Genomic DNA, 20,115 nt, shown 5'->3' on the forward strand with positions numbered 1-20,115 from the left:
ATTCACACTGAGGCCGCTGCAAATGCATGACCACACCGAAATTCATTTTGTTAATCTGCTCTGCTGGAGACAAGAGAGGAGGCTCACGGGTAGGAGAGGTGTCTGAATTTGGAGAAGGGGGTCTGGATGCGCTGCTGCAGCTCCTGGGCCCATCTCAACCCGCCAGCTACTGCTGGCATATTCTTATTCGCTGGAGTCCAACCTGAGGAATCATTGCTCACTGTTACACAGGCAATCACCACAAAGTCAGCAAAGGACGGCACATATTTATGATGCTACACATAGTTCACAAAGCGGGGCTGCACCAGATCAACTCATTTCACAGAGATGCCATAAACAGGGCACACAGCATCGCCTAAAACAAATTTCGATTCTTCTTCTATGGTGATGGTATGGCCCGCAGCAGGAAATCTTCTGTGCACAGAAACCAAAAGTTAGAAAAGTCCAAAAGCTCCATCTGGAGATTGCTGGGGTCACTACTGTAGTATCCTTTGCTCTGGCAGGGTGGGACAACGCATTATGCTGGATTAGTCAACATTCTATGTGAAGGTTATCTACATTGTCTTACACCCACACATAGGCTTTTCACACTGCACGGCTGTTACCCCCAGGCTAAGAAAGCTTTCGCACTGATATGTGGTAGTGGGCTAAACCCGACTTTAGCCTAGGGCTTGCTGGCCCTGCTCCGGAGCAGTCTGCAGGGCAATCCCCTGAAATTGGGCTAAAAGGTGCCAGTGTGAAACGGCAGACTCGACCTCTCTAGTCAAGTTGAAGTGGGGAGGAGCTGTGTTGGCAATAATGTGTGTGTCAGAAAGCGCCAACGTACCAATAAGAATAATAACGGGGTAAGTTGTCCCGCCCTCCCAGATGCAACTAAAGTAAAAGGACAGCGAGGGAGCTGTCTATCAAGTCTAATTACCCCCCCCCCACAGTCCTGACAGGAGGTCTAATTAGACAATGCGTGGGCGGACTATGGATGTGTAGGGGCTTCAACAGTTTTAAATGACTTAAAGTCGGCACAATTTCCAAGGGCCTGATAAGTTTTAAAATCAAGAACACCCCGAGTTTAATCTCTAAAACAGCCAACGTGTCCTTCTTATGGATCTCACTGTCGGGGATTGCTGAAAGTCACCTTCTCACTCAGCCTTTTTTTTTTTTAACATAAAGTTTGTTCATTCACATTGCAGGAATTTAGTGGGTAAATTTAACACTCCAAACTCAACTTAAACGGCGGACAGTGAATATAGTGCACTGCAGTGAATAGGAAGTGATCCCTAAGCAGCTGACTGTGTGTTTGTGGGTAGTAAGAGTAACGGGGGACACCGTTTCTGCAAAAGACATGCTGCTGCTGAATGTCTTAATGTAACTTTCAATGTTTAGAGCCACCCCACTGTATTGTATTGAGGTGGAGATACCTGATCATAACAATCTAGGGAGGTTGTAAAAAAGCGCATTGTGTAAAACGTCATTCATCGTGGTGACTCTCACCCAGATCCTCTGCGGCCTGGATGTGTTTGTTGTAAAGGAGTTTACAGCAGTCCAGCTCTTTCTCAAACATGGAGACAAGGAGAGGGTATCTGTCCAGAGCATCTTTGGCCACTAAGGGGCGTTCCAGCAAGCTCCCAAACATGTCCAGAACCTGCAGACATCAGATAAGTGAAAGGGCAATAAATATGTGTGTGTGTGTGTGTGTGTGTGAGAAAAACAGCGAGAGATTAAGTCCTCAGACCTTGAAGGCATGCTCCAGCCCAGAGGCATCCTCAAAGGCCTGACAGATGATGGCTCCTAGTCGTCGGTCTGTGTCATCCACCTTGAGTTTGAACTCCCTCACATCTTCTTCGTACTCCTGCGGGGCAGACAGCTCAGCTAGACCAACAGCCCAGAAAAGAGAAACACCACACGGCAGCGGCGGGCCGACGCACAGCCAGCGCTGCATATTCCTTTCACATCTCACTGACTCAAAGCCGTCCAGCAGCAAAGCAAAGCAAATTGCTTTTTTTTCTTGCTATAACTCGGGAACATCTTGGTTAAGCAACTAGATGGCACTGGAAAAAAAAAAAAAAAGTCTATTTGGGCAGAAAAACAATTTGCTCCACAAACGCTGGGGTGACCAGGCTGTGGTGGTGTTTGCCAGCCAGAGAAAAAGAAAAGAGAAGCATTCAGGGGTAAAAGATTACAGCGCTTGTAGCGTATTTCATAAAACCCTTGTGAAAACGAACTGACCTTCAAAGTCGCTCTACAGAATTACAGCCCATTTTTTTTCCCCCCCAGCAGGCAAGTGAACAAAACCTCCGTGCACCCTGCGATCCTGGCACTCCGTACCCTGTTGTTGAGGTCCAAGCAGTCGTAGGGCTTCTCCGTGAAGAGTTTGTAAGTGTCCGCGAACTCTTGGTGGAGCGACTGGACCTGCTGGCTGAGGGCTCTGCCTCGGACGCCCCCGATCTCCAATTTCTCAAGCTTCAGCAGGTCCACAGCTGTCGACAGGATGTTCTGCGGGGAGAAATAGGAATGGAAAATGGAAGGGCAATCAAGCTGAACTGCAGCCTCACTGCAAAGGACGGCCTGATGCTGTGTTTCTTTTTCATGAAGTTTTCCAGTAGATAAACATAATGCGACACAAGACAACGTATTACAGCAAATAAACGAAGAACCGGGAAACAAAACAACAAATCTGGGAACATTTAGTAGTTAACTTAAGTACAGTAAGACACATGAATTGAATAAGGGAAAAAAAGCACATAAATAAAACACCACATAAGTACAACATAAAGGAAGTAGCACATTTTCATAAAAAAAAAGTTTGCAATATTTTCATTCCATTATGTTTCTTTCTTTATCTACATTAATAAATGACACCAGACTTCATATAACTTCCCTTGGTAATTATTAGCCCTGCTTCCTTTCAACACCTCCAACAGTAATGAAGTTTGACTGGTGTACAATAATACCTGTGCATCATTTCGTAGCGCGTACATTTGCCCACCGCACCTCTGACTGACCACACCGGCACCAGTCAATATGCTTTCCCATATCTCTTCCTCTGTGTTTCAATTAAGATCTCTTTTCCGGGTATTCTGACATTTTCACGGTGTTTGTGCCATCATTTTATAAAAAAATTAAAAAATAAAAAAAACTGGATAACAGCTTGTTCTCCTTTTCACTTAAAATAACCCCCAAACTCTTTGTGCAGCTTCTAATTTGTAGATATCACCAACGTTCCCACTTGTCCGTTAAGCCAAAATCATCTTTAAGCTCTCTTGGAAGGATTGTAAAATGTACAAGTCACTGACTTTCCTATTATTCTCATCCAACCATTATTTCCCCTGTTCGAATTGATGGATTGTTCCAAATTAAACAATATCCTTGCTTATACTGAGAGACATGTAACAGCTTATGAGCTTTTATCCACGTGTCTCTGGAATACTCCAGAATCAGATCGGTATTCGTGCTTTGCACACTTTTATGTGACGACGCCTCCGACATTTCTCAATGATTTGACACCTTTTGGGCAATGGATAATGTTCAGTCCATACTCACCTTGATGGTGCAGACTCTGTTAATGAAGTGGTCGAGTCCAGAGAAGACCAGCTGCGGGGAAAAGTCCCAAGGCCTCACCGAGCTCCCGTTCCCCTGGTACTGGCTCAGGTTGGCCCTACGGTCCTCGTAAGTGCTCCTGAAGAGCTGCAGGATCTCCAGGCTCGTCTGCACCTTCAGGAGACTCTCAGAGACCTCTCCTGTCAGAACCTCCTCTGGAACTAGATACACCCGGGCCTGGAGAGCAGTAGCAGGTTAGTTCGGCTTGTGCTATAGCAAACGCTAAATAATCCCCAGTTCATGAAATGCGTTGCTGGCTTTGGTTTCAGACAGAAAGCGGTTACCGCTGCGTCTGCCACCCAGTGACATCAGTGTTCTGCATTTTGAGTGGGAGAGGGCGTAACTTCCTGTACACTGCGACTATTAGCTACATCCGATCCCACCAACAGCCTGTACCATACGTTAAAGTTGGCTGCGATCCACCTTCTCCAATCTCTCCACGAAGCCGCTGCTTCTTTATTTCCACTTCTCCTACATGGATCATCAGCGTGTGGTGTGGATGGCAACATCTTGCATTGGGACATTTAGCTTTACACTCAGCTTTTAGGAAGATATCATGTATGAAACCATCAGATGCATATCTAAGAAGCTTTGACATGGTTCTCCTTTCAAAAACAAGTTAGCCTTTTCATCCAGCTCACGGAATTAGCGGTAATTAGCTCGCTAAAGCTGATCAGATCTGCTAGTGACAGTAGTCAAACGAATAGCAACGAACTGGGCTTAGCAAACCGTCGATTCGGGGAAGTCAGGTAACCGTAAAAGTAACTCAATCTGAAAAAAAGTTTATCGATCATCAACTTAAGACCACAGCAGCAAATGCTCTCTACTCGCCCCCTCTACAGTATTTACATTAGAAACCATAGAGGCAATCGAGGCAACCCTTCACTGTCTGAAAATGCCTTGAGTGGCTTCAACAGCTCCACATTCACTGATCACTGATTTATTTGTGAACTACATTCACGTTGGAACTATTTCTTGGCTGGGCACAGTGATTTCCTGGATTGTCCGATGGTTGCCTGGCGACGTAAAACACGACTGTACGCTCAGCTAATTGTCTCCTGGCTCTAACTGTATACTTGTATACTATACTACTATGGACAGACATGAGTGTGGTATCGATCCTCTTATCGAACTCTGTGCGAGAAAGCAAATCATTTTTCACCTGATCTTGAGACCCTGTGTGTTTATTATTTCAGATGCTATTTTGGCAGCAATTTCCAAAAAAAACAACTAATTTGATAGCATGAACAGTGACAGCCTTCATGGCTGAGAAGAACAAAGAAAACAGTTCCACCCACAGAGGGTAAAACTTCATCAAGAAGAATGTGTGTAGTAGAAAAGTGCAGTTCAGAAAAAAACGCAGTAATGACTACTTAGCAATGTTGTTACCACAAATAAAATTTGTTTGCCACTTGACACTGAAGCTGCAGCTGACCTGCTGTATGAGGAGGTTGCAGGTCTCCTGCAGCAGAACGATGAGGCGCGCTGGGGTGTTGTAGTACCTGGAGTTGGCCCACACCAGGCAAACCGTGTGCAACAAAGGGCCGATCTGACCCCTGACATCAGGAAACTCAGTGCTCTCCATGTCCTCAAACAGGCGCTGCAGGGGCCTCAGGTAGGTGCAGATGTCCGTTGCCTCCTCCAAGGCTGGCAAAGAGAAGATGCGATCAAAGTCAGTCCATCAGGGACGTGCTACACCTCAGAAGGCAGGCCTAACTACATTCCTCTATATTGTCAGGGGTGTAGATTACCTGCCAGGACATCCTGTTGCATGTTGGTCAAAGCAGGGGAATAGCTGCTCTCGACAGCCTCCAGCAGCATCGCCATCTTATTCACCTTAATGGATTTTAACTGGGAGTGGATGCACTCCAGATCTGCACATCTTCAAGGAGAGAATAAACAGAGAACAAAAAATATATATATATCACACCAATATTGGTCCATAAGCATTACAGAGACAGTTTGCATGGCTTTGGTTGACCAAGGCACACACTGTCCTCTCCAAAATCACAAAATACCTTTTATGGATGTCCAGTTTTGACTCATTGACAACTGTAACAGGTTACATTTATGAGGCTGACCAATAATGTCTCCTAGTGCCACTGAATGTAATTCAGGTTTTGCCAAAACAGGCCCACTGAAGTTTTGTTCACTAAGCTGCTTGTGGGATTCATTTCCTCTGAGTTTCCTCCTCCAAATACAGAAGCACGTTATTTTGCCCAGGTTTTGTAGGTTTGTAGATGAATGGAATTTCATATGTGGTGCTCGCAGCTTTTTTTAAAAAAGCATTTAAAATTCAACATTTCCTTTCAGAGTCAGTGTCCAATACACTGGAGCTCAACAGATAATCCGCAGGATTGACTGTCTAGAAATGGGCTCCATTGTATTGGGAGAAATCTCTGAGATCTCACCCCCACCCACCATCACCGCTGCCAAACAGAAACAACAACCCCCCCCCCCCCCGACAGAATCTCACTCCAGCTGGTAGTTGAAAGTTGGCAACCCTGTTATTTTCAACTGAAGGTGGTTGCACCATTCAAAGGATGTCTTAGCTAGTAAAACCTCAGTAATCAATCAGTTTCTAGCAAACGCCTGTGGTAAAGAGAAAGTCACTGTGGCATCACAGACTGTAACATAACTGCCAAAAATAACAGTTTTAGGGGCCAGGCGATATATTAAACGTAACTACCAATGCTTTACACATGTGTATTGTGACGGTCCCTAGGCCTCAAGACCAATTTCCTGTTTATTCGGATTTGGATCTGGGGAGTGGCTCCTGATGGCTGACACCTGGGTTGTATATACATATATACATATATACACACACATACATATACATATACACACATATACATTAGCAGTATTAATGTAGTTTACAGTGAGCGGGAAATATCCAATTATGCTAACAATCATGCTGTTTAGTCATTTACTCTGACATTAACAATATAGTATAACATGTCATTTGAGGAATACTGTGTTGTTCATGTGAAATGTAATTTCTAACCTTCCCAGTTTATCAAACAGCATGTTGCGACAGTCTTCACTCTTCAAACTAACAAAACTAGCGCTAGCTTGCTGTAAGCCTTAGTTAGTTAGTCAGTTAGCTCAGTTGTCTATGCAACAGATAACTAAGACATCGCGACCATATCCATATTAGCTTACCTTTAATCTTCAATCTAAACGGGTCATATATTAGCTGCTAATATATCGTGACAAGATGTGTTTCAGAGTTAGCAGTATTAATGTAGTTTACAGTGAGCGGGAAATATCTAATTATGCTAACTACCATGCTGTTTAGTCATTTACTCTGACATTAACAATATAGTATAACATGTCATTCGATGTATACTGTGTTGTTCATGTGAAATGTAATTTCTAATCTTCCCAGTTTATCATCATCATTTTTAACATGTTGTGACAGCTAATAAGCTAGCGCTAGCTTGCTGTAAGCGTTAGTGTTGTCAGTTAGCTACGCAACATATAAGACATCTCGACCATATCCATATTAGCTTACCTTTAATCTTCAATATAAACGGGTCATATATTAGCTGCTAGTATATACTAACGTTAGCTTGCTGCAAGCCAACTTAATTTTTCCAGTTAGCTCAGTTAGCTAAGTAACAGTTGCACCTGGCAGTTACTGGGTGTAAATATTTAGCAACAACCAGTCTCAGTGTATGAACTAGTATGTGTGGTGCAGCCGGTTTTAATTTAGTGATTAAATGTGAGTAAATCTTCACTTGTTAAACAATTGCATTACATTGCATTGCAAGCTTTAACTTATCATGAGCTTGTGCGACCGGAGAGGATGCATACTTGCATGTTCAAGTAGAAAACAGAGGGAGAACAAACAAGTTTTTGCCACATTTGTGCAGAGGAAAAACAAATGATAAAGTCAGGGGATATTGGCCTCATAAGACATAATTCTGCTGAGTCAGTACGACAAAGAAATAAAAAGAGGGCACTGGGCTCCAAATTACATTTTTCACTTGATAACACAGGTGCTCTGAAACCAGAATAATTAGCGGCACCAGCAGAAACTTCTAAAACAATTCAACTTTGAGGTCCTGCGGGGACACACGATCACGACATGCTTCTCAGAAGTTGCCGGTGGATATTCGGTGTCTGTAATAACAGAGGTGCAGACCTGTTCTTCCAGAAGAGCAGTTCTGCGAGCGGTGTGGGGTTTTTGCCTTCCAGCAGGGCCTCAGAGGAGTCTTTCTTCAGGACAGCGCGGATCTGATGGCTCCACTCAATCACCGCCGACTCCAAGGAGTGGACGATGCTCTCATCCACGATTACCCCCCTGTGAAGTGAAACCGCTTCTTTGAACGTGGACGTGGGGCAAATGATGTACTGACACGAACCTCTATGCCGCATGAGTTTGTTTACCTCTTGTCCGTCTCCAGGGCGGCTTGCTCCACTCTCTCGGAGCCCGCGGGGAGAGGCAGCAGAGTCTTGCCTTGGACTTGTCCTGACACCACAAACACATTGGTCTTGAGGGAGTGGACGTGGCGTCTGACGTCCAGGGACACTACCTGCGGCCATTCAGTGTGGTTCCTACTGTTAGACAGCAAGGGGGCCACAACCTGGTGGAGGATAAGCAGACTTTTGATGCATACGGTGGTGGAGGGAGTATTCCAATCTTTTGCTTAAGTGATAGTAGTCCAAGTAAAAGTTTTGTATTCAAAATTGTACTTAAGCAATCCCTTAAATATCAAAAGTAAAAGTACCCATGATGCAGCCCATGGCCCATGTCAGTGTGATATTATCATCATCATATCATATTATTGGATTAATTAATGTTGCAGCTGGCCGAGGCAGAGCTAAGCTTAACCACTTCATATCCTGCTGGGTAGTTTCATTTATGACACTGCATCTTATTTCATTAGCTCATCATATATCTTATATACACGGTAGCTGTCACACAGATACAGTCCGGCCAAATTACCAACCAGGCAAAGTGAGCAACTGCACCGGCGCCCCAGACCCTCGGGGGGTCCCGGAGGATCCAGGTCACTGTGTGGTAATGTAATTATTTGCAAATGTACTTAATAAGCCTACTTTATGCACCACTGCATGTTGGGGGGCCTTAGGGAAATCCATCAAGGGCCCTTATTTCAAATTTAGTTTTAAAGTCTTTATTATTTTAGTAAATATATTTTTACAACTCCCATTGTTATATACTTTTCATTTAAGGCACTATTGCGATTAGTCTTTGTTATTCTTTGGGAGGGGGGGTGATTTCGTCTGGTGGCCGAAATCAGGTGTGTAGCCGGCTTATTACCCACAGTCCAGAGTGGCTGGAGAAAGCAGGGTTACAAAGAAGTACCCTTACTTAAGTAAACGCAGTAATACCACCGTGTAGAATGTACTTCAAAATCGTACTTGAGAAAAAGTATGATCAGCCAAATATGCTTCAAAGTATGACGTGTAAACGTTTTGACTGTGAACGATGGCCACTTTCAAGGTGTTATATTACTGTATCGGCCTGTGTGACTATTTAGTTGTATCACAGTAACAGATGTGGAGTAAAAAGTACAGCATTACTTTATTACTTTCCACCACTACCACAAACTTCTTCTTTTTTTTGCAAATTCGAAATGAAAGCACACAATGCACAGAGAGTAAGAAAGGGAAGGGGGTCAACAGGGGCACAGCTCACAGCTCTATGTTGTGGACTACAAGTATAGCAGGAGTCCCTACTTAAGTGTATGGGCAGTACTTGAGTAAATGTACTCTGTTACATACTCTGTACTCAGCACTGGATGCAATACAACTTGGCTTTCAGAGTTCATTTCACTGCGGACTGAGACAAGAGTGCATCGAACAATAATTAACACATTCCGCTCCGCTGCTCACCTCCTCAACTAGAGCAGAAAACTGATCCAGTGGCGCGTAAGACAAGTCCCCGTAGACCAAGTTCTCCCGCATGGAGTCTGGACTCAGCGCCGCTCCGCTCCGTTTCACAAAGTAGACCGCCTTGCTCTTGGAGCCGGCCGCGAAGGCGGCGGCGGGCTGCAGCAGCCCGGCCGCGGTCACGGACACCACCAGGGTCCTCCGCTCGGCCTCGTCCAGGAACCCCTGCAGCACCTGCCGGTTGTCCTCGCTGGACACGCACTTCTGCCATTTGTCCTGTTTCAGCCTCAGGGTCCTCAGGACGTAGTCCGCTATAAAGTCCAGTCTCTTGTCCGCGGCGGGTGACTCCTCCATGTCCGCAGGGCGCTCTGCCGTCCCGGGTCGAGTCGGTGAGTGTGTGAAGTGATTTGTGTCTCGGCCTCCATAGCAACGCAGTGTTTGCATTAATCAGGCCGTCGCTTAGGGGACGTGGGCGACCTGGATCTGACCCAGGACCAGGACATCCCTCTGTCCGTCACACCTGCTGACTGACGCCTATTGTTACCCCCCCCCCCCCCCGCCTTTTGTTTGAGTTTCGGGGCGAAGTTGTTGTCAGAGTGTGGCGCCACACATAACATGCGGGGGTTAGTAATCTTATTCTCTGATCTTTATTAATTTTTTTTAAAGATCCATTTATTTAATTATTATTTGCACTCTATTTTTGTCCCTTAAATTGATATTTTTCTGATCTTTTGTTTGTAATCAAACAATATTTCACTTCCTGTCACTCTCTATGGTTTAATATCCATGACTCAGCTGAAGGGGGATGTACAAAGCACAACGGGCTGTGGGATCAGCACGAGTTTGACACGACGAGGCTGCTTTCACTATGCCTATATTGTCGTTGCTATTTATTCATTAACCTTTTATCCTGGGGGGGGGGGGGGTTATGAGGACTGTTATTTTGATCTATTTTGTCCATGTGGTTTTGTTTGATTCAGAAACATGTGATTGCCATAGTTGGCCACAAGCCGGCACTACCGTACTGACAACGTGTCAGGGGCCTGTCCCACGAAGCCCTGATCCAGATCACTTTGTAGAACAGGCCTTTTAACATCAGTGCACGTCTCAGATCTGACGGGCTCCTGGTTTCACGCAAAACAAAAGATATTGAGAGGCCCGGTAAACCTGCTTCTTGGAACAGGCCGGAAACCTTTGAGGCCTCTGATCAGTGACACAAGTCAACTGTTCAGGGTTCAGTTGTAAGCCTCAGCCACAAAGCTGTGTCGGGGCGGACCGTCATCGTGCTCAGTCAACTTGTGAAAGAAAAAAACGCAAAATACCAGTTCAAGAGCGTTCCGAGGTGTCTTGGAAGCACTGATCTGTCCCCTTTTTTTCCCCCCTGTGAAAAATGATCAAACTACGCGTAAAGTCTGCATGCAAGCCATAAAGCTGTTTAGTAAAAATTGGCTGCTGTAAACACAACGTGTGTGTGTGTGTGTGTGTAGTCTGTTCACTGTTCTGATTTGGGATGTGAAACAGGTTTATCAGCAAAATGACAACAATTGTTTTCTTTGATGTCTTCTTTTGTCTGATGGAGGTCGCTTATCATGGTGGAGCTTGATAGACCTCCAAGAAAGGTGTGTGTGTGTGTGTGTGTGTGTGTGTGTGTGACTGGAAGTGTGTGAGTCATATCCGACTGTCCAGAAGCAGCAACTAAGGAGGTTCAGTTCCTCTGAATGACTTTGAAGATTAAGATGACAGACCAAAGAGAACCACAGTGGCCAGACTTTCCATTTCAGAATCAAACGAGCCGCCACGGTCGCTGATATGACGGAGCTGCCGGCCACATCCAGCCGGGTGGCTGCACGCTGAAATACATAAAGCAGGAGTGTTCGTCCTCATCTTCAGATCAGCCGGGAGAATTCAAAAGCAAGACAGCACAAAATGGCAGCCGATAACGGGGCAGACTGGATACGTCTCCTGAAAGGGAAAAAAAAGAGAGTTTGATATGATGTGCATTTTCACACAGCTCCTGCTTCTTGAAGCAAGTTTGAAATTTTCACCTGTCTTGCCGTAACCTTTAATGTTAGATGCACTGCAATGTGGGTTTGTTTTTATGCTCACCCTGTCACAATGTCATTTTCAGACATGAATCTTTATGTCCACCAATTGATCAATGCGTTGTCACTGGACTTGTCAACGCACAGCAGGTCTTTGGTGTTGGTTATTGGACAAGCTCGCAGCGACATATGTGTTTGGTCAGGCACAATGACGCATTATTAGTCAGTTCTAAGCCTGACGATTATTTATTCACGAAACCTGAGATGTGCAAGCCTGAATCTGACAGACGCCAGTTTGAGTTGAGGTTGGAATGATGCAGCTGGTGACGTTCGCATGATCACTGTTGCAATACACTCAGTTGTCAGTTTATTTGTGTTACCATAATGACCTAAAAGCAAAGTGATGCTTTTACCCTTTTGATATAATATATAATACCCCATTAGCTCTCTACCAGAAGCTTTATAAACTGTATAGTTTGGGTGGAAAATGATACAAGATATTCATGCCATTGTACTTCCTACCTCTCACCAGCAGAGATCAGTAAAGTTCTTTTATACAGATGATTTCATTGCCCCTTTGAGGCTTGAATTTAGGTTAAAAAAAAGGCTTGGAGACAGTCTTATTAACATATTGTTGAAAAAAAGAATGCTTGTTTCAAATGTTCTTTGCAAAGGACAAGCAGTTCCGCAGAACCACATGGCCACAGGGATCCTCGGGTCCTCTGGCACACTTTCATTACATCTGTGTCCACGTTGGCTCGAACGCAAAGCATGAATATGGATTAAAACCGAGCATGACATTAGAATATTACGTGTGCAAAGAATAAATGTCCCAGGAGGTACGACAAACCTATGGTAATGAAGCTTTCTTTTTTGTGTGTGCTGGAGTATCAGCTCACTGTTTGTCCATCAAACATCATTTCACTGTGTAAAGTTTGCCCTGTTTCGGCTTCACATAAAACCTTGTAAACAGGTACAGTATAAAAACCTATTTATTAACTTGTTAAAATTCTTCATTTACCGTCTAGAATTTGCAGGTCCCTCTCTTCTTCCTGGTTTTATTGCTTTCAGATGTGTAACAGCACCAGTATGAGAGCTGGGTTGGATTCAGTTCAGGAGAACTAACAGTGTTGGTATTTGTCCTAAACTATCCATCAACACATCCCCATTCCTCTGAAATACAGCTAAACTGAGTTCACAGGTTGGAACGTGGCCAGCCTCCAAAGAGCCAACATTTACAGAATTGTGAGCCACTTATGTATTTCCACGCATGTTAGCTTACTCATACAATATCAACAATCTGGGACTTTGCAGACATTCCTCTGTGTCTAACTGAAGTTTTCTAAATGGCTTGTTCTTGATCCATGTCCAGGTTGTCTGGTTTGGATTCCAGGTACACCTGGGGAGCAAACCTCTCTCCCCATCTCTCTTCATGTTTTCTCATTCAGGTAGGGAAGACACAGCATGTTTTCACAGTTCCTTGATGAGTCACAAATGAAGGCCTGCATGCCTGACATCAACAGGGAGAATTCAACCCTAATTAGGTGCTTTGGTTAAAAGATCACTCTGGTTTATTCCCACCTGGGTCTTACTTTTGTAGATTTGGCCATCACTTTTATTGCTGATAATACACTGGGGAGGTCACAGTTTTTTTCTGAAATTTGAACTACCACTTTAACATTGTAAACAATTAAGTATTAAATCTTTATCCAGCTAAATTCAAAATTCACAGTGTGTAACTGAAACAGGCTGTGCCTTGTAGTCCACCTGCGAGTGTTAGTAAAATGTGCTGTCAAGAAACACTGTCAAGCCGTGCTGTAATGGATAATTACACCAAACCACCTGAGAAGTAGATGTGGATCTGACACTCTATATGTAAAAATCATGAATAAAGATAAAACTGTTTGCTAACTCTTAAAAATGCAACTGCCTTGCAGAAATATTACTACGACAACAAATCTTAAGTCACTTGTACAGAAGTCACCTGTCAGCTTGTCTCAACAACAGAAGTCACCTGTTAGCTTGTCTCAACAACACAAGTCACCTGTTAGCTTGTCTCAACAACACAAGTCACATGATAGATTGTCACTCAACAACACAACACAAGTCACCTGTTAGCTTGTCTCAACAACACAAGTCACATGATAGATTGTCACTCAACAACACAACACAAGTCACCTGTTAGCTTGTCACTCAACAACACAACATAAGTCACCTGTTAGCTTGTCACTCAACAACACAAGTCACCTGTTAGCTTGTCTCAACAACACAAGTCACATGATAGATTGTCACTCAACAACACAACACAAGTCACCTGTTAGCTTGTCACTCAGCAACACAACATAAGTCACCTGTTAGCTTGTCTCAACAACACAAGTCACCTGTTAGCTTGTCTCAACAACACAAGTCACATGTTAGCTTGTCACTCAACAACACAAGTCACCTGTTAGTTGACACTCAACAACACAACAGAAGTCACCTGTTTGCTTGTCTCAACAACACAACAGAAGTCACCTGTTAGCTTGTCTCACAAGTCACCTGTTAGCTTGTCTCAACAACACAAGTCACCTGTTAGTTGACACTCAACAACACAACAGAAGTCACCTGTTAGCTTGACACTCAACAACACAAGTCACCTGTTAGCTTGTCACTTAACAACACAAGTCACCTGTTAGCTTGTCACTCAACAACACAACAGAAGTCACCTGTTAGCTTGTCACTCAACAACTCAACAGAAGTCCCCTGCTAGCTTGTCTCAACAACACAACAGAAGTCACCTGTTAGCTTGACACTCAACAACTCAACAGAAGTCCCCTGCTAGCTTGTCTCAACAACACAACAGAAGTCACCTGTTAGCTTGTCACTCAACAACACAAGTCAACTGTTAGCTTGACACTCAACAACTCAACAGAAGTCCCCTGCTAGCTTGTCTCAACAACACAACAGAAGTCACCTGTTAGCTTGTCACTCAACAACACAAGTCACCTGTTAGCTTGACACTCAACAACACAACAGAAGTCACCTGTTAGCTTGACACTCAACAACACAAGTCAACTGTTAGCTTGTCACTCAACAACACAAGTCACCTGTTAGTTGACACTCAACAACACAACAGAAGTCACCTGTTAGCTTGACACTCAACAACACAAGTCACCTGTTAGTTGACACTCAACAACACAACAGAAGTCACCTGTTAGCTTGTCACTTAACAACACAACAGAAGTCAACTGTTAGCTTGTCTCAACAACACAACAGAAGTCAACTGTTAGCTTGACACTCAACAACACAACAGAAGTCAACTGTTAGCTTGACACTCAACAACACAAGTCACCTGTTAGTTGACACTCAACAACACAACAGAAGTCACCTGTTAGCTTGACACTCAACAACACAAGTCACCTGTTAGCTTGTCACTCAACAACACAAGTCAACTGTTAGCTTGACACTCAACAACACAACATAAGCCACCTGTTAGCTTGTCACTCAGAAGTCACCTGTTTTTGTGCAATGAGAGAATATTAGGGACATTTAGAAATAGCTTCACTCATTTTTGGGTTACAGTAAAGTGGTTTAGATCTAGCACAACTATTAGCTTGTGTACAACCTGTCAGAGGTGTTTCTCTCCTGCCAAACTTGTTTTTAGTGATGTTGCTGTCTTCCCAGATCTCAGCAGTAACTATGGTGAGCACATCATAATCCTAACCAATACAAAAAAGGCCCAAATTGCGGAATTATCCTCTAATTTGTCTTGTCTGTGCCTCAATCATTTATCAGATCAGGGTTGTACTAGATACTTTTCTAATACCATCCGTCATTTATGTAAACATTGGCATTCTGCACAGGAACCATCTGCAATGTCTTTATAGGGTGCAAACACATTCACACACACACACACACACACACACACACACACACACACACACATACACACACACATATGGGTGCTGTACCAGTACATGAACTTGTGGCTTGCTAGATGATGTGTAAGCCACACTACTGGCACTGACAGTTTTAACAGGAGGGGGCTGCAGCATAACACACTGACAGCTCCTTTTGACACACACACACACACATGCCCTAGCAAAACTTCACACACACGTCTGTGAGATAAACAAGTTTAATGCCAGTGTGCCTGACAATGACCTCATACATGTGACGGTGAAATGCCAAGCAAAACCAGCCCTCTCGATGATGATAGTTAAACACACAGAGCTAACTGGGACTATTCGATTTCACAGGAGGCAGTTTCAATGACCAGCCGTCGAACACCAAAACCACGCGGAGACCACAATTGGACATGTGAATATGTGATCCATTTTGCATCCGGTTTCCACACTCCATCTGCAATTTAAATGCGCACACACACACACACACATACACACACATTTCACATCTGCATGAGTTGTGTTAGCAGGATGGCTTTTATACGCCGCTTTCCAAGTCATTCCTGGCAAGGCTGGCTAACCCGAGAAATGTGACGCAAAGTCTAGCACTGAGGAGATGCCACAATTCATGAGGGCGAGCATCTGTTTCAGTCCTGGTGCGTTGCCATTCGCCGCTCAAAGACCTCACGGTGCCAAGCCTGACGTTCTTAGCGATCCTAACCTGACGCTGGCGGGGCTGAAGGCAGCACCTGACACCTGACGCTGTTTGTGCATGAATGTGTTTGAGGAATCCGGCGAATACCTCAGCCCCTCGGGAATGCCAGTAATCCCGAATGCTTCTGAATGATGCTTTCCCTTCTTGGTTTGGATGAAGCTTGATTCATTTGCTCACTTCATGTCAACAGCGGCTGCATGAATCATACTTGACTCCGTTTGAGCAAGCAAACTTTTTTTTTCTTCTTTTTTTGAAGTCAGAGGAAGACCTTTTCATAAGACTTTTTCTCGTGGGGGGGTGGGGGTGCCAGGGTAAAGGTTGCCTAGGGCACTGAGTGTGCAAGCGGTCCCCCCATGGCAGCGTGAGTTTAGACATTTGGAAGACAATCCAGTGAAGGAAATTCACACCAGTGGCCTCCGGTGTCACATCCTCACAAAAAGAGAAGGAGAGCACACCCAGAGACAACATGTCGAGCTATTTCTGGGTCCGACACTCCAGAGGGATGTGACACGTCGAGCGAGGCGGGGGTAAAGCGTTGGCCAGCGAGCGTATGAGAAAGCTGATAACAAGCCGAGAGGAAGCCGATGCTGTTTATCTGGGCTTTCTGCACAACTATAATCGCCAGGGCCCCGCGGCCGTTGAATTTTGCGGCCGTCGAATAGCTCGAAACGACCTTGCTCCACCAGTGGCGGGGGGCGGGGGTAAGGGGCTCTGTGGTCGGCAGTGGGCAGAGTTGCCAGACCTGGCCTCCGAGCCATGTGGAGGTTTGTCAGAAGGAGCGCTGATGGCTTTTAAAGAGCTGCAGGCCACGACTGGATGGGTAATTTTCATACTTTCGCGATTTGGTGGGGGGCCAAAAGCAACATGCTGGAGGCTCACTCTCTCTGAAACAGGATATTGGGTTAGTAATGGCTGTCAGGGGACCAGCAGAATGACATAAATGCAAGGCTTTTTTCACACATATGACTGAGAGCTAATAGAAGTCTTAGCATGTACGAAAACCAACTCTAAGTAGGATAGTCAGGCACATGTTGGATTGATCTTGTGAAAACGGCTCAAAGTTTAGGTCCCATTTGACCTCGCACGACACAAAACTGCCGGTTCCCCCAATATGGAGAGAAAGCAAGCACGTAAGAGCCGAATATAACATCCCTAATACAGATTTGACACAAATTCATTTGGGGCATTCCCTCATTAAAGAGGCTGTGATAGTTTTCTGATAACAGTGTATCAAAAGACAAAACAACCGTCCATGTTTGGGCGCAAATTTTGACTTTCCAGAAAAATGTCAGAAGAAAATGCGAGCCGTGGGAGATATTAGGACTGGTGCATCAAGATACAGCAGTGGGTGAAGCTGATTCTCCATTCGGTTCCCATTAGAAGATGTTAGTGGCCGTCAAAGCTCAAACAATGGAAAACTGCGCACAGGAAAAAAATGAATTGGAAAAGTATTACAGTCCCCGCATCAGTCCACACGGATTGGATGTTTTCATGTGCCGCCATTTTTCTTTTCTTCAGTGACAAGTGACGTTACAGCCTCATATACGTCATGAAAAGGTCCCGCGGCCAGTTGGATTTTGTTTTGTTTTTTTATCATCACCTTTATCAAACCTTTCCAACTCAGCCAAGTGTAAAAACCTTTTGCAGCATTTTTTTTTGAAACAGGCGGATGAAAAAGCACTTTATATGAAAGGGGTCTTTACATGAAAGTCGTAGTGACCCCGTAGAGAATTATCACCCGACTCTGCAGCTCCTCTCGTCTTTACAGAGCCTTCATAGTGACTTTCGGCTCATTGTTTAGCTGTCTGGCCCACAAGTTTAGCGCCTCGGGAGAGTTAAGCTGGAGCATTTAGCAGCCAAAGAGCCAAGGTAGAGATCAGAAACAGAGCTCAAAAGAAAGCAGCATTCACCATATCAACTTAAAACATGTCAGTGTTGCGTTCACAACTTATTAGTGGACAAAGTGGACAAATAACCTGTTATTGCAGGATTAAAGAACATTTGAGTTAAGAGGACAAAGTCAGTCAGTTTGTGTCTTTGAAAAGTCGTGCCTGGTCGTGTTCTAGGTAACAGGAAATTGCGGGACATACTAATTATGATGAATTACTATTGCAAAGAAAGGCATTTTATTATCCTGGAAGGACGAGTTATTCCTTGACCAATTACCATCAGAGAGATGAACTCCGGAGGGCCAAAACTGTGAGTCAATCTTTCTTCACTTAGTTGAAAGATTTTCAGATATGAGGACGCGCAGGTTCGTCCAAATGCGAAATGCTAGAGTGCATGAGTTGGGAAATTTGGATTCGCGTGTATGTGCTGTGATCTCTTTTGAGCTCCTCACGATGAAGGGTTAAAAAAAAGAGCCTACAGTGTTACAGACTACCGTTCTACAGCGTTTCCAATCACCACTCTGTAATCCTTTAAGAACATTATTTATTAAGTGATTATACGTCTTTGTCTGCTTTTAAATTGCAAACAATTGTACTCGAATTGAACAGCGGTAATGTAATAGCCTCAATTTGGCCTCTAACTGAGGGCCCACTGGGCTTTAGCCCCGTGGTGACGCCTTACCTGGACTTCATAACAGTATCGGCCCGTCTGGGTTTGGAGAACTCTTCCTAATAGCCGTGTAATCAAGCCCAATTAGGAGCCAATTAGAGGTAGGGTTTCCACCTATGAGGTCAGCGTCCACATCGGGCCTGGATGCTCACCAGCTTGTGGGTTTTATAAATCATTTCTGCGCTCACAGCAAGCACGCGCTTTAGTAATAGCGAAAATTCGACCTCTTCGACCTTCCTCCGGTTGAACTGAGACACGGAGAGGTTGCCGCTGGAAAGCGGTGATACAACACGTCCTATAGCACGCTTTGAGGCACAGGTGTGTTGTAAATCAGACAGGCTGTCGGGTTTGGAAGCTTTCTTCTTGTCATGTCATGCAGCAGCTGTAAGTCAGCTCATGGGCCACCGAGGCATACAGTGGTGTGTTTTTTTCCCGAATAGGCCGAGGAGAAAGGCTCCGCTGTTGATGAAAAGACGTGACATGACATTAAAAGATACTGTCTCTGGCATGGCTGGCGAGTGTCCTTTACCTCACAGATTCCTGTGATACGGCTAAAGTAAATTTGGGCCTTGTTGTATATGCCTTACAGAAGTATACTGTTTATTTAACATCTCCAGTGTGCTGAGTTATGACTAGTAATGATTACTCAAATGCCCTGTGTTTGGGCTGTTGTACCAGGAGAGCCTCCAAACAGGCCCACTGGTGTTTATTTGAATTTTCCATTTTATATTGCCACGTGTCATTAGGCTGTTTAGAGTTTACGCTGAGTGATGGATCATTTCCTTCACCCCCCCCCCCCCCCCCCCCTCCACTCCACTAAAAACCTGCTGGATGGCGCACACTTTGTCCTAAAGGTGGAGGATGCGTGCACGCGTGGGCTGTCGCCTATCCGCGGCTGGAGATAATGGCACCCAGAGTGCATGACAGATGTCCCATTTCATTACAATGCAGACAACGCCTATGCGATCAGTGCTATGTCTGGCCCCCGAAAGTAACACAATCTTATACAGCAGCCCTGCAATAAAAACTGACACTGAAAAGCTTTCTATCTGAAACTTTTTGTTGGCTGTGTCGGAGAAACCCGCATTGGATTGCATGGGTTTGTAAGGTGTTTCTATTATTTTGTCCCTGCCATATAACGAACAGTGTGGAGCGACTGGGGTGGAAAGTTTCTTAACGCATGCTACGTACACTGGCTAATGTTTAATGCAGGATTAAAGACATGTATTAAAATCAATACAAATCCCCCACTAATTCAATAATAATTCAAAAAGTACTAAAATATTTCAAGATAAGAACACAATTTACCCCACAGTTATGTGAATGATTGCATGCTGACCCTGATAAATAAATCAAGTATTTTCATATTCACAGTGGATGAAATGAGTATGTGTAATGTTAGTTGATTAGTTAGTTGTGTTTATTATCCTTTCAGAAATTCACACAACAGAAGACGATATCC

The 20,115-nt window shown here is 44.4% G+C and overlaps 1 protein-coding gene across 1 annotated transcript in view; it reads right to left on the reverse strand.

Annotated features, from left to right (window-relative positions):
• The window catches only part of dnah9 (dynein, axonemal, heavy chain 9), a 122,251-nt gene extending 112,373 nt beyond the window's left edge, over positions 1-9,878 (reverse strand). The window contains 11 exon segments of the mRNA XM_070927207.1: positions 88-202; positions 1,489-1,639; positions 1,730-1,846; positions 2,323-2,490; positions 3,538-3,771; positions 5,030-5,241; positions 5,346-5,476; positions 7,742-7,900; positions 7,987-8,183; positions 9,457-9,851; positions 9,854-9,878. Of these exon segments, the coding sequence (XP_070783308.1) occupies positions 88-202; positions 1,489-1,639; positions 1,730-1,846; positions 2,323-2,490; positions 3,538-3,771; positions 5,030-5,241; positions 5,346-5,476; positions 7,742-7,900; positions 7,987-8,183; positions 9,457-9,851; positions 9,854-9,878 (1,904 nt within the window).
• Between the last annotated feature and the right edge of the window lie 10,237 nt (positions 9,879-20,115).

The sequence above is a fragment of the Enoplosus armatus genome, chromosome 20 (genome assembly GCF_043641665.1).
Source record: "Enoplosus armatus isolate fEnoArm2 chromosome 20, fEnoArm2.hap1, whole genome shotgun sequence".
In the NCBI taxonomy this organism is placed as follows: domain Eukaryota; kingdom Metazoa; phylum Chordata; class Actinopteri; order Centrarchiformes; family Enoplosidae; genus Enoplosus; species Enoplosus armatus.